The 14,332-nt window shown below is 40.4% G+C and overlaps 1 protein-coding gene across 1 annotated transcript in view; it reads left to right on the top strand.

The window, feature by feature from the left end:
* MET (MET proto-oncogene, receptor tyrosine kinase) overlaps window positions 1-14,332 on the top strand; it is a 91,239-nt gene that overhangs the window by 45,584 nt on the left and 31,323 nt on the right. Inside the window, exons 4-10 of the mRNA XM_051617152.1 lie at window positions 1,130-1,264; window positions 2,652-2,825; window positions 8,247-8,407; window positions 9,625-9,727; window positions 9,940-10,076; window positions 12,405-12,569; window positions 13,420-13,519. Of these exons, the coding sequence (XP_051473112.1) occupies window positions 1,130-1,264; window positions 2,652-2,825; window positions 8,247-8,407; window positions 9,625-9,727; window positions 9,940-10,076; window positions 12,405-12,569; window positions 13,420-13,519 (975 nt within the window). The remainder of the gene's footprint in view (window positions 1-1,129; window positions 1,265-2,651; window positions 2,826-8,246; window positions 8,408-9,624; window positions 9,728-9,939; window positions 10,077-12,404; window positions 12,570-13,419; window positions 13,520-14,332) is intronic.

Genomic DNA, 14,332 nt, shown 5'->3' on the forward strand with positions numbered 1-14,332 from the left:
GATCTTCCTTCATGTAAACAATCCTCTGCCTGTGTTGCCTGATGCTATCACGTTTGGGTGCACATCCCTCTGGATTGCAGGCCCAAGCCTATAAAATCTTGCTATCAAATATCCACCCCAATCTTCAGATGCTTTATGCCTGTGCTTAACAACCATGACTCATCCCATTAAAGTCAACAAAGTACAGTAGTAAAGTCAAGCGTGTGTTTGCAGGAATAGGCCTGAATTCTCAGAAGTATTTAGGTAACTCAAGATGGAGAGAGATGACTAGTGGGGGAATTTCATACTGTGTGACTAATCTCCCTAAGATCTCCTAAAATCAATAGAGAGAGAGTGGGCTCATGCAGAAGGTCTTCAGGATAACTAAATTAGGCTTCTGTTTTGGAACATCTTCTAGAGAAGCCTCCACCTCTCCCTGTCATTAAGAGGTGCTTTAAGTGCTCTGTCCTGGACACCCAGCTCCCTCAGAAATCACCAGGAGCCAGATCTCAAGATGCCCAGCCATGTCTTGCAAAGAGCCTGTCTGTAGCAGCAGCCACCCAGCCAGCTCTGGGAATCAAGGTCCATGTGCCTGTAGCTCCGCAGAGCTGCTCACAGCACAACCTGCGCCTGCTGTAGCTTTGCACTCTGATGGCCCCACCTGCTTCAAGACCACATACTGTTGACACAGGGTAAAGTTTACTTTTCAAACTGAAGGACCAAAGTGAAAATAAATAGAAATATGTTTGACTTCTGAAGGCTTGGAGTTATAAGATTATTTTCCATGGATGTTGTAGATAAAATTCTTCTTTCTTAAATGTACAGGGCTGAATAAATGACCCATCTTAATTTTTTACAGTTGATTTATAAATACCTGAAATTAAAGGACTAAAAACACAAAACAATTCCTTCATATTTCAATAAATATGATGCATTTTGAGGATCCTCCCAACAGCAATGATTTTGCTGTGTTAAATAAAGCAGATTTTATAGCACTTTAATCAGATCATGATGGAACATTATGCAAAATATTATGCAATGTAACGTAAAGTAATTAATGCAAGCAGAGAAGTGGTAGGAACATGAGATTGCTGAGCAGCATGCATTTGTGTCACACACTGCCTGCTGATATTTCCAATTTCTTTCCTAGATAGTGGTTTCCCGTTCAGAACCCACATCTCCACACGTCAGCTTTCAGCTAGACTCCCACCCTGTCTCTCCCCAAGTTGTTGTCGAGAATTCATTAGCAGACGATGGCTATACCCTGGTAGTGACAGGTAAAAAGGTGAGTGGTTCATAACCTAATCCTTCTGTTCACTGTATAAACCTGCCATCAGAGCAGCAACTTTCAGGAAGAGCAGCTATTCACACTGTGGCTTTATGCTCTGCATCCTCCCAGCCTTGCCATTCCCTTGGGAACACTTGACGGGCAAGTTTCCTCCAAGATTATTTTTTTTTCTGTACTCAACAAACCAACAGCCTAATATTGAGAAATGTTTAAATAATGTAAGAGCTGCGACATAAACAGACAAAAGCCAGGAAATGCAAATTTTAAGGCTGAAACCCTGTCCTTAATTCAAGTGCTTGCAAAGAAAGAACACACAATGGCTTCAGAGAAGAATGGTGCTCACAGTTTCCTGGCTTTTGATGGTTTGTGTCATAACATTGTAACTTTTTCAGGAGGAGTGTGTGTGCAAGAATTATGGGGGTGTGTTTAAAATTGGAAGTCAGTGTTCTCAGTAAGTTTTGAAGACTGCCTTAGCATGTAGTCTACAAATGGTTAATAAAAGATGAAGAGCTGTCATAAATATGCTATTGTCATAAGTAGACACACATTGTAGACTGGCTTTAAAACATCAGCAGATAATATTACAGATAATCCTAAACCAGAACCGTAAGCAATAATTTGACCCCTTGAGTTCTATAAGAATCTGCAGAAATAGATCAGCCATTAGTAAAGATTGTTATTAATCATTTACTAGAAATGTATGAGATATTTATGAGTAATCTTCAAGAAAATTTCCAAAATAAGTTAGATACTGAAATATAGAGAAGTATGATGTAGTAATGTAATTATTTACTTATGTTAATATTTTAACTAAAACAAATTTGTACATATTTAGAGTTGCTATTATAATAACTATTTTGATATTTTAAATAATAAAAGTTTCAATTAATAACCTAGGTATAGTATAGGGGTTTTGGTGGTAGCTGTTGAACAACAAGTACATGGGCAGTCAAATGCTGTGTGTCACAGCTTTTAATACAGCCTCACCAAAGTTGCAATAGCCATCATGCCTACTTTTTTACATGTATGAACTAAGGCATACTGACATACACCATTTTTTCCAAGAACTAGTGCAGAACTGGGAGGAGCACACTCCTGTTTTCTTTTTCCATCAGCTAAAAATGCTATCTTGCTGTAAACACCAGATGCTGGTAGTAACTATATAACATTAAGATGCCTTTAGGGTTTCTCCCAAGCGAATTTAAAATCATGTCAGTTAAATTACTTATAAGATACTATAATTACTGAGCTAAAGAGAAGTCAAACCGCAGCTTGCACATCTGAAATCTGAGTAGCACCACAGTGCAATGCATAAATAGAGACTCTCCTTGCCACTTAGTGTATGTATTAAAAGGATCTGTGCATCATGTCTTTCCATTGACAGATAACGAAGATCCCGCTGCAGGGACCAGGCTGCCATCACTTCAGGTCCTGCAGCCAGTGCCTGCTGGCGCCTGCCTTCATGCAGTGTGGCTGGTGCAGCCAGCAGTGCCTCAGGTTGCCCCAGTGCCCCAGCGGCACCTGGACCCAGGAGACCTGCTTGCCCAGGGTTTATGAGGTAAACCAGTGGGTTTCTCATATCTGTCTCTGAGGAAAGAGAGCAGTTTGCCCTCTGCGGACATTTTCTGTATATTTTTATGCAATCATGATCAATGAAGTGTCTGCTCTTCTTGGCTTCCCCTTGACCTCGGTGTCCATAAAGCCTCTGGCTGGATGCAGGTACTCTCCCTGAACGCTGCAGGCTCTGGGGCTCTCGGTGGACTGGTCTGTCTGATCATCCTGGCTTGCCACAGGAGAGCCTCAACCCTGCAAAGCACTTGTGGTGGGGAAACAGCATGGTCTGAGGCAGCCTGGCAGAGATCTGATGGGAAAGGCCCATCACAAAAAGGAGCACTCTTCCCCTCAGTCACCTTTCAAAGAGGGGAGGTGAAGGAAAGCTCTTCCCACCCACAGCTGCCACGGCCTGACCCACCACAGTAGGCCTCCAGGCCCCACTCATTATCCATCCCTGCACTGGCTCCAGCACTGGGGGAAAGAGTGGTGTGACTGAGCTGTCAATCAAAGCACCACCCTGCAGGGATGATTTTTTCAAACATCCCTCCCGGGCTCCTTGTTCCCATGGGTCCACTTGCTACCAAGGGGGATGACCCTGTAGCTGCACCCCTCCTTGGGACAGAGGACAGCCAGAGGTAGCTGCCAGCCGGCCAAAGCCCGTCAAGGATGTGCCAGAACAAAGCGGCATGGAGGAGCAGAGAGCCGCCCTGGCGCGCTCCTGGTTTAATTTAGCTACGGTTTGTGCAGGATCCGCGCTGGCCGCGGTACCTGTAACCGAATCGTCCTGTGTGAAGTGTGACAGAGCTGGGAAGGCAGAGGTTTACATGGCTTATGGAAAACTGTGGCAAGGACAAGCATAAAAGCATTTCTGGTAGCATTTACGCAAATTTACTTTTGTTAGTGCATTTAAACTACATCATGTAGTCAAAAATACTTTTTCCTTTATGGGCATGCAGCTTTTACATTGAGATGTTAAACTCTGTGAGAGAAAGGGACACAAAAGCTTTTTTATTTTTTATTTATTTATTTGCTTGTTTATTTATTTCAGCCAGGCAGATTATTTCATGTACATCAACTTTTTAAAGAGTAAACAGGCAAATGTGCTAATGAGTTAGAAACACAGGTTTACAGGTTGTTTTTTTCTTTTCCATGTTCACAAAATTTAGGGCTAACGCAGGTAAAGTTCAATGAACAAACTAAGAAGTAATGTAGCAATCAAACCCAAAACGGGTGGAAAGGGCGTGTTGTGTGAGGGGGTTTGCCTTGCCCTCTGTTGCCTCTGTTACCTTTGGGCAAAGGAGTTGTAAAAATGTTGCTACAGCAGAATGCGAGTAGTTTACTTTCACTTTATACAAGAACACATTTATTTTAAAAAAAAGCTGTATTAGGTTATAAAATAGTCCTTTCTGGCCTTTAAGTCTGTGAATCATCAATTCAAAGGGATATACTGACAATGAGTCCTGATACATTTTTATGTACCTCTGCAGGACCAAGCTACTCCACCTTTTTGGCATAGCTTGTTTAGTCAAGCACAAGTTGCATCCCTTAATATTTTTTCATGGCAAAACTTTCCAGCAGCGGCTGTATATTGCAGTGACTCAAAAAAGATTTCTAAGGTTCTGAACAGCTTAGTTTCTGATTTTAAGAGGTGCTGAGCTCATATAGCCCTCTTTAACTGCAATTATGAATGTGTTCACTCAGCAGTTTTAAGTGCCTGGAGCCCATGCAGAGATGCTTAGACAGAGAGATGTGTCCCCAAGGCCACTTTTGCTGTCCCTGTGAAGTTGCAAGGAGGACTCATTCAGGTGAACATGCCTTGGATATGGTGCAGTAGGAGCAGGTGTGGGGCTGACCAGGTGCTCCCCTTCCACACATGGCTCAGCCCTGCCTGCTCAGCACAAGCCCAGTCTATCCCTGTAATTAATATGGATCTGTGGCACCGATGGATCTTAAAGTGAATCTCAAATTACAGCGTGTCCATGTTGGCAGAAGTTACTTCTAGAAGGCTTGTAAGGAATAAAAATGCAGCTGAGTACTTAAATCCCTTTGGATTGCTAGCTGTTAAGACAGATTTCATGCTCTACTGGACCATGACATTTAACATTATTACTGAAAAAAATATAGAACAGATTATTCATCATCTTCTGATCTGTCTTTAAACCCATATGCATAAAATATGAGAAACAAGCTTGTTTTGTTCCTAACAAACAGAGGATGACCTGCTTTGCATAGTATCTGAAATTCAGTCTGAACCCCCCACTAATATTTTGCAGCTTTCAGAGGGACAGATTGCTTGAGGTATGTCATATGATCACTTTAACCTGAGGGGAACACAGAGCTTCTCTGCAGACCTGGTCCAATGGACATTAGCGAAGTCTCCAACAAAGTTTTCCCAGGTTATTACACAGAGTGGTGTGCAATGGGAAAAAAAAAAAAAGAGAGATTCCCCTCAGGAGGAATGGCAGAGAAGAAATCCAGCATTTTCCCGTGGAGTCCTGCAGATCTTTTGTCTCTCTGCCCTGCTTTAAGCACTTTTCCTAAGAGCTGTGGGTGGTGGGGAACAGCCCTGCAGCTCAGGCTGCAGCCCAGAGCTCCAGCTCTGCTGGGGCATCCCTCCTGCTACAGACAAGGAGCAGGACTGGTGCCAGGACACGTCCCCACTACAGCCCAGCTCCCACCCCACACCTCGGCACCCTACCCCACTCCCACCCACCACCTCTGCCAACAACGAAGCGTGTTTCATCAGCCTGGACTGGCCTTGCCAGAGGGAAGCTCAGAGACTCAACTCAGAAGGAGTCTTTTCTGAGATCACTTGGTGCTGGAACAAATTGCAGGCATCCACGTGTGGCGTTCAGGTCACACTGAAAGGTGAACAGTATAAAAGAAGAAATAAATTGGTGTCCCTTTTGATTCTTTATTGTGGTTAAAAACCTGACATGGTTTTTTTTGTTGCTTTTAAAGTGAGTCATTTTAGCTGCCCTTTGTCTCAGACATACCAAGAACATCAGGCTGTATGCTGCCTGTTTAGGTTGGAGGTTTTGCTGGAAATTTCACATGTGGCCTGTACATGTTCCTGCCTCTTAATTAAAATGAATGGGCTGTTGAAACTTTAATAAATAGATACTTTCTTCCAACAATTTATAAAGTATGTGAGTGGATATTAGCATAATGGTTGTCAACATAAACAAAAGAAAAATACTATACTTAATTTTTTTCCATAAAGAAAAGTTAACTTTCTGTCCTTTAACTCAAAAGTCCAGAGAGCAGCAGGTAGAAGCAGAACATCAAGCATTGCAGCAGGACTTGGTCCATCTTACAAATGGAGTGTCCTTTCTATAGACAATTTCTGAATCCTAAATTTCACAGCATTTATAACTGATTTGGATTTTGCTTACTTTCTGCTACTACCCGACCAATGTAAGCACACAGAAGATGCTTACGTATGCCTCAGTTCAAAATGCAGGAGGTTCACTATTCATTCGTGTCAGCTCTCCCAAGAAAAAGTCTGAAAAGCTACATTTGACTTCCAGTGGTTTCATTGCAATACAACAAGTGAAATAAAAATAAATTCACACAGAACACTGGGGAAAATTCTGCAGAGCTTAAATAAAAAGTGTAAGATTTGGTTTATTTTTTCCTATCTACTTAGAAGTCTTGTCTTCTAAACTTGGTGGCAGAATGTAGTAAATACATTCCTTCTCCTTCAATTAAGGCACATGGGCTGCTATCAAAAGTCTCTCTTGGCAGATCACTCAAAACTAGTTAAGTGCCTTTGGTTTTTATTCTGTATGGCTGTGTGGAGCCTGATCTTAACACCCTTATTTTGCAAACTTATGGATTACATTTCAGAGTCTTCAAATGCCACATGTCAATGCATTGTTGTATAAAACATGAGACATCCTGTACCCCCACAGAGCAATTTCAGTTTCTGCTAGCTTTTTGTTACTCCAAAAATAGATAGTGGGCTGAGATATTAAGTAGAGTGGAAAACAAGGATCTGAAGTCAGTCCAGATTTCGAAAGAAATTTAAAAAAAATTTAAAATAGGGGAAACTTTAATTTGGGAGTAGCACAGACTCCATGGTGTACAGTAGTGCTCCACACTCTTAGCAGCAGTGTTGTGTGCTGGGGGGCTGTGCATGCATCACTCCTTTTTTATGGGATTTGTGTAAAAGCAATGTACCTACGTAGGTTCCCTCTTCTTTGCCCATTGAGAGCTGACTCAAAGCTCTGTATAATAGGGAAGATTCCTACAGGCCTCAGTGCATTTTAGATCAGACTCTGTCCGGTTGTTAATGGGGGCAGTAAATTTCTTCATATAGAATATAGTATAATTCTTTTGAAGTATTCTTCAGCTGCCTTTCTATCTACAGTAGTTCATTTGTGAGAGTCTTGAAGTATAGCTACATGAGAGTTGAAAAGAAATGTGCTGTCTTACTGGATTTCCAGATGAAATAATAGCCAAGTATCTCTCAAACACTTGCCTTTCAGCTTGAAAATGAAGTCGGATTCTTTGAAAGGCACAGCTGTATTGCATTTTAGGGGCAAAATTGCTATCACTAAAGCATTAAGTCTAAGACATTTAAGCACTATGACCATAAGTATAAATTTAGTCTTTCATTCTCTGTTTGTTCAGTGGTAGTGGTATGTTTGCAAAATTACTCAGTATTGTTAAAAGTCCCCATAAACCCTGAATGAATATCTTTTTTATTTTTTTGTTTTTTACTGGCAGTACTGACCAGTACTTTTTCTGAGTTTTGTAAGACTTCTATAGTGTTCCTACCTTTTTCCCACCATTGTTATATTTTACAGGACAATTTACAATATACAGAAAAAAAAAAAAAAAAAAAAAGCATTTCCTTTGTAGATTGTCTCTGTGTGTTTCTGAGAGGTAGTGTATTTTTAACTCGGAATTAGAGGTGACCAAATGTAAAAGATTTAAGGGAAGAATAGCAGAAGTCATGTTAACTTTATCACAGCCAATGCAATATCGGATTTTGGTGTCTTTGAAGCTACTTTGCTCTGAACCTGACTTTCATTAAGCTAACAAAAAATTGTCATTTTGGGGCTCTTTTGTGTTCAGCATTCAGCTTCTAACAAAATAAGTACATTGTATGTTTAACATGCCAGAAATAAGATGTGAAAGACCAGAACGGCAGGATTTAAGAGACTATTACAATGCACAGCTTGTTCAGTGCCCCTAAACACTATCCTTCAAAGCTTTCTAGTATAGGTTTTGTTATTTATTGCTACTGTCAGAGAAGGCTCATAATGTGACAAATGAAAGGTGAAGAACAATTAAGATGAATGGTTGGACATGGTCTGCCAGAAGAAATGCTTTTCTAAAATTATTCCTTTGCGCATTCTTTAACTCCATTTGAACTTCAAGAAAACCTGATGTAACTAACACAATGTTTTTTTAACAGATTATCCCGAACAGTGCTCCCTTAGAAGGCAGGACAAAACTGACACTGTGTGGATGGGACTTTGGATTCAGCAAAAATAATAGATTTGAATTTAAAAATACAGTAGTCCATATTGGAGGACAAATTTGTGCCCTGGAAGCAAAATCCAGCAACAAAAACAAGTAAGAAACCTAAAATATTAATTTCCTTTTATACCCTATGTTCTTTGTGTGATATGGATTTTTTAATGATGTAAACGTTCAGTCTATAAGTGTCGTCTCCAATTCTGAAATTTAAATCAGGAAACAATCCCTTGGTTTGATATGCTCCCCAAGAAAAAAGTGCTTGAAATGGACATCAAATAAATCTAGTAAATGCCAATAGCTCCGGCAGCAGCTTTTTCTGGTTTGCCTACAAAATGCTGTTCAACATCTGTGGGAGCTGGCAAGAACAAAACTATTCAAATGTTTGAAAAGGGGCAGGTCCTTTTGCGGGGATCCTGCTGGGCTCAGTTATGTCACACCTCTGTCTTCCTGCTCTGTGAAGCTGCTGGAGAGAAATGTGAGAAGATGCAGGTATTTTGTCATGCTGGGGCTTATGTCTCTCAGCTGCACCTCTCCTCCTCCTCTGCAGAAATAAGTATTTGAGGCAGTGGGAAAATTGCTGAAGTTTAAGACAGTGGTTATTTTGGTTGATATCTTGAAGAAATAGGATATTCAATGAGTATCCTTTCTCAGTTCAAAGCATTTGACTATCTACAAACAAAGCAATGGGCAAATTGTGGCTTGGCTTCGCTGTTCATGTATACAGTAACAAAAAGGTCTCACCCTCCAGAAGTACTTAGCACTCTCCTAACTGTTACTCTCAACAATTTTAATGCAAACAAAATTATTTGAGGAGACAACATCATATATTAGACCATGTAAATGAAATGTACTACATTTACATATGCTGCCACAAAAGTTCAAGTTTAATTTTTTGTAATATTTAACTATTTAATATTTAATGTAGAACAAACTTGTGTATATGATGCATTTTTTATAATCCTGTTGTCTACCAAAATTTGTCATAAAAAGAAAATACCAAAAAACAACTCAGCCGTTGAATGGGAGGTATTTGTTTTCTTTAGCATGCTTCTTTTATTTTTCTGAAATTTATTTGGTATTCAGAAATTATTTTATCTGGCCAAGTATAAACACCACAGTGTTTGTATTTAGTCTTAAAAAAGGCAACCATAATTCTTGTAGCTGTTGTTTCTGAAATGTCCCTGACATGCATAGATCAGTGATTTGTTTAGTATGGATACTTCATTATTACAAGTTTGATGTGGCTGTATTGTAATACAAAAAATCAAGCCAGAAAAAAACTGTAATCCCATCTTTTTCCTTATTTTCCAAAGGCTGGAATGCACCGTTCCTTCTGCAAAAAATCCACTTTTTAACATATCCAGTAGTGTTTCTGTTGGACATGATAAAACAGTATTCAGTACATTTTCATACGTGGTAAGTACTATGATTAAAACTTTGTTGTCAAAATTAGCTTCAATATTAATTGGAAGGAGACTCTTCATGAGTCCAATCTAGTGTGGTAATTCTATATTCCTGTTTGCTTTATTATTACTTCATGGAAATGCTAATAATGTTTTAAGATTCTTTTCACATTTTGAAAATAATTTAACAATCCACTGTTTTTATTTTTACCCCCATCCCCTCAGAATCCTGTAATAACAAGTATCTCTCCCACCTATGGCCCCAAATCTGGAGGAACGTTGCTAACTGTAGCTGGAAAATACCTTAACAGTGGGAAATCCAGAAGGATTTTTGTTGGTGAGAAACCATGCACCTTAAAAAGGTAATGTACTTATTACAAAGTGATGCCTTTAATATTGAAATGGCTTGATTAAAATGTCTTGGAGTAAAAAAAAAGACACAAATGTTCATTGCTCTCCTCTGCTCATGTTATGCATCAGAGAACTGATACTGAAAGAACCGTTCTGTTCTGGATTACATCCTGAGTTTAGCATGTCTGAAAGATTGCTAGACTACAGTTCTCTAGAAGACATGTTTATTCTGTAAGGCCTTCATTAACCTCATTAAAAGGTTGCATAGAGAAGTAGCAAGTCAGCTTCTAATGGACTAGAAGCTGTCCCTTTCCCATCATTTTTGTCACCCCAGTTCCCACACACTCAGCCCTCTGGTATTAGAAAGAGCTACTGTCCATGCAGCAGTTCCCAGTGAGAATCCAGTGTGTGCAGGTTACCATTTCCTACTGTTTTTTTTTTTGGTGGAAACCTTACCAGGATCTGAGATTGTATCCTGTGCAGAGGAGCAGCTGTTTCTGTGCTACTATCAGTGAACAGCCTCCAAACCAGAAGCAGCATCAGTTTGGGACTTTTCCTGGTGTATATAAAGTTGTTTAGAGGATTAAGCCAGAATTTCCCTTGGCTCTGTACTGAATCCAGTAGGAGCTTAGTCAAGAATCTTTGACGTGCTCTGTGCAGAAATGCCTTCAATCCCAGCTGAACATAAAAAATAAATAGCAAGCACAGATTTTCTGCTGTGGGCAGACAAGGCTTCTGAATTTGTAGCCATTCTGCTTGCTTGGTTAGGTAGGTACAGCAGGGTGGCTGCTCCTCTGCACAGGATACCAAGATCTTCAATACTTCTGTTCAGTAGCTTCTTAATAGTTTAGGGTGGCATTTATTGGTGTCATCATCTCAGCTGCTCAACTAATGGACAAATATGAAAAACTGTTGAGAATGATTAATCTGAACCATTTGAGATGTGTACTGTGGGGGTGAGATGCAGGCAGCTCAGAGGCAGACATCTGGTTTGGTCAGGTGGACCTCTAGGCGTCAAACCATAGCTGGGGCTTATCCAGTAAGCATCTCCAGCACCCCTCTTCCTCACCAGCCAAATTGTCTGGAGACTTCTACACAGGTCTTAACGAGTTTCTCAGGGCAGGTACCCTCTACCCAAACTGGCAGCTAGATCAAGAGTTTATTTTTCCTTTAAAAGAAGGTTAAAAGCTTCCAGATACTTGGGAATGAATCACTAACTCCTACAGCACACAGTAAACCCCACCTTTCTGGAAAGCTTCAGAAGTCACATTAATTGCCCTTTTTGTCTAATTTGGAGGCAATCTCTCATATCCTTTGAGAATCATAGACTCACAGAATTAAGGTTGGAAGGGACCTTAAAGATCATCTAGTTCCAACCTCCCTGCTATGAGCAGGGACACCTCACTAGAGCAGGCTGCACAAGCCTCATCCAACCTGGCCTTGAACACCTCCAAGGAGGGGGCTTCCACAACCTCCCTGGGCAACCTGTTCCAGTGCCTTAATGGGAATGGCCTCACTTGGAGGGCTTCTGGATGTCATTGGGCCCAATGTACTGAAACCAGTCAGTAGAGTTACATTTACTTCTCCAGTCAGTTGTTACCCTATCTCTGATGTGTCCTGCTCCCTGAGGCCACGCTTCAGGAGGTGCTTCAAGCTTCAGGATCCTTCACCCCTCTGCTGCCTGCTCACCCACAGAGCTCAGTGAAGGAGGAGGACTTCCAGGGCCATTCATGAGAAAGCAAGGGAAAGGAGAATATCCCAGAGACTCTGCTACTGTGCTGAATTCAGCAAGCTCTTCCTGAATTCTTACCTTCTCCTCCTTTCTCCTTGCCCTCTGCTTGCCCCTCAGCAGCACTTGGAGTCATCAGGTGCCCCTAGGGCAGGACATCTCTAACATGCTGGTACCTCCCTCACCAGCACCTTTTCTTGCGGTTTTTAACACAGGGTAAATCTTGTGGACTTGAAAAAGAAAGACATTATCCCTAGGTTACAGCAGAACCAATTGTTCTTAAACTGGGAGCACACTCTCATTTTCTAGGCTGGAAGCTGCCTTTGCAGGGTGCAGAGGCTGATGTGGCTGTCGCCAGAACTGGGGAAACCCCTCCTACCTGGCAAGGTGCAAGGCTACGAAATTAAGATGAAACTTGAGCCTATGCAGTGATGTTGCTGTTTCTACCTCGTGCCATGCTTATTTGTTGCAAATGATCATCCAGTGTGGGAATCAATGACATTTTTTTACAAGTGGATCTTCAGGCAGGGTTGGGACTCACTAAAGTACAGTCTTTTAAACCGAGTAAGTTTTCTAATGGTGACAAGCAAGCCCTTATCTGTTCTTCCAGTGTATCAGCAAGCACTGTGGAGTGCTACACTCCACCACAAGGAATTCCCCAGGAATATCGTGTGAGGGTGGGAATCGATGAAGCTATCCGAGATGCAAGCAGTCCTTTCATGTACAGAGAAGACCCTGTTGTTTTCAAAATTCATCCAGCCAAATCTTTTCTTAGGTGAGTAAAAGTTTCTTACAGAAATAAGAAAAGTAATGAATGAAAGAAGAATGGCTATGCTTAGCAATCTATCAAAAGAAATTGCATTTTTATCTCCATCTGCCATGCCAATTGCTTCAATTATGGCACAGTTGCAGAGGGCAGATCATTTCCTCTCAGAGGTGAAGGAGAAGGGGGCAGGGTGCCTCTTTTCTTTATGTGATTTAACTCCTACCAGCTTCTGAGCGTACCTGTGATGCCCTGCTGGGATACCTACTGTACAGCTAAGTGTGTCTCCTGTGTCTGGACATTACACTGATTTGTGAGGAAAATCATTTAATGTGACAAGTCAGCAGTACTCAGGAGAGCAAATGGATTTTAAAATAGTCTAAATCCGGCCCTACATAAATATTATGAATATATATGTATGGTAGCATTTGTGTGTTTTTATGTGACATATTTATGGTCTCAGTAGCTCTAATCCAAACCATCTGCCTTTGCCAAAAAATTGTCAGTGGTAAAAAAGACACCTTTTTCATCACCCTTGCAAGCAGTCAGTTAAGTAAGTTAGCAAATGCTAAGTACAAGTATACACCCTCCTTTAAAATGTACACATTTGTGTTAATATCCTGGCATAACACAATTTTAAAAAATATTTTTATTTTCTTGTATTTGATTATTTGTTATAGCAAGTGTAAAATTTGTCTCCTAGCACTGCTCAGAGCTATATCTTTGTATTCACCTCATATATCCCTAATTCTGGTTTTCTGTTGTCATTCACTCTAAAACATAATTTGTAATTAATATTATCATAGCAGACATAACATTATCCTACTCATCTTTTTTTTCTTTTTTTTTAAATTTTCCCTAGTGGTGGAAGTACAATCACAGCTCAGGGAATGTACTTGAACTCAGTGTGCTTTCCTCAGATGGTGATTACGGTACCCAAATTGGGAATGAACTTCTCTGTGGTGAGTCAGTCTTGGAGAAGACAATCTGTTATCTTGTCATCTTTGTGTGGTGAATGGCACTGAATTTTCAGTCAAAATACTTTGATTTTTGCCTTGAAACGTCAGGGCTTCCACCAACATTTTGAAGTTTTCTGCACAGACTGTCTCCAGACTGCATAGGCAAGACTCAACAATAAATTAGAACTTAAACTGAGAGTAGAACAACCGTTTCCAAGGAACCTCTTCCAAATAAATAAGTCTTTTACAGTCTTATATTGTGATTTAACGATGCAAATTAAATGAGTAGACAGAGAACAATGCAATACACTTATGTCATTACACAGCAAGTTCAAGTGCTACTGTAATAGGTAGGAAATTTATTCAGATGGTTACTGTGGATATAAAAGGAAAATGGAACAAGAATCAAGAAAAGAGGAAAAGTAAAAATGTAAAATCTAAAGTAATATTATTTTGAATAGTTTCTGATTGCCTAATTACCTGTTGGGGCAAATCTTTCCTAATTTACCAAAGTTCAGCAACTAAGTTTTAAGGGAAGTTTGGGCTTTTGCAGTCAGGTACATCTGCATGAGTCAGTCAGGGATCGGAGTCTTGTTTTGTTACCTGAGTTATCTGATAGTACACAGTGTTTAAATCTAAAAGAGCTGTTCTGATATGACCATGTGTTCTACTTTAATTTTTAGAAGGCAAAGGTGACATTTATTGGCTAGTTGTACTGTAACTGTTTCCTGTAAGGTTTTGCTTACACATTTGTCTCGCATCTCCAACTTTTTCTTATCCTGTAAGGTCTGTGTAGCCTGACTGAAGCTAAATTCA

Source organism: Apus apus, chromosome 1 (assembly GCF_020740795.1).
Source record: "Apus apus isolate bApuApu2 chromosome 1, bApuApu2.pri.cur, whole genome shotgun sequence".
In the NCBI taxonomy this organism is placed as follows: Eukaryota; Metazoa; Chordata; class Aves; order Apodiformes; family Apodidae; genus Apus; species Apus apus.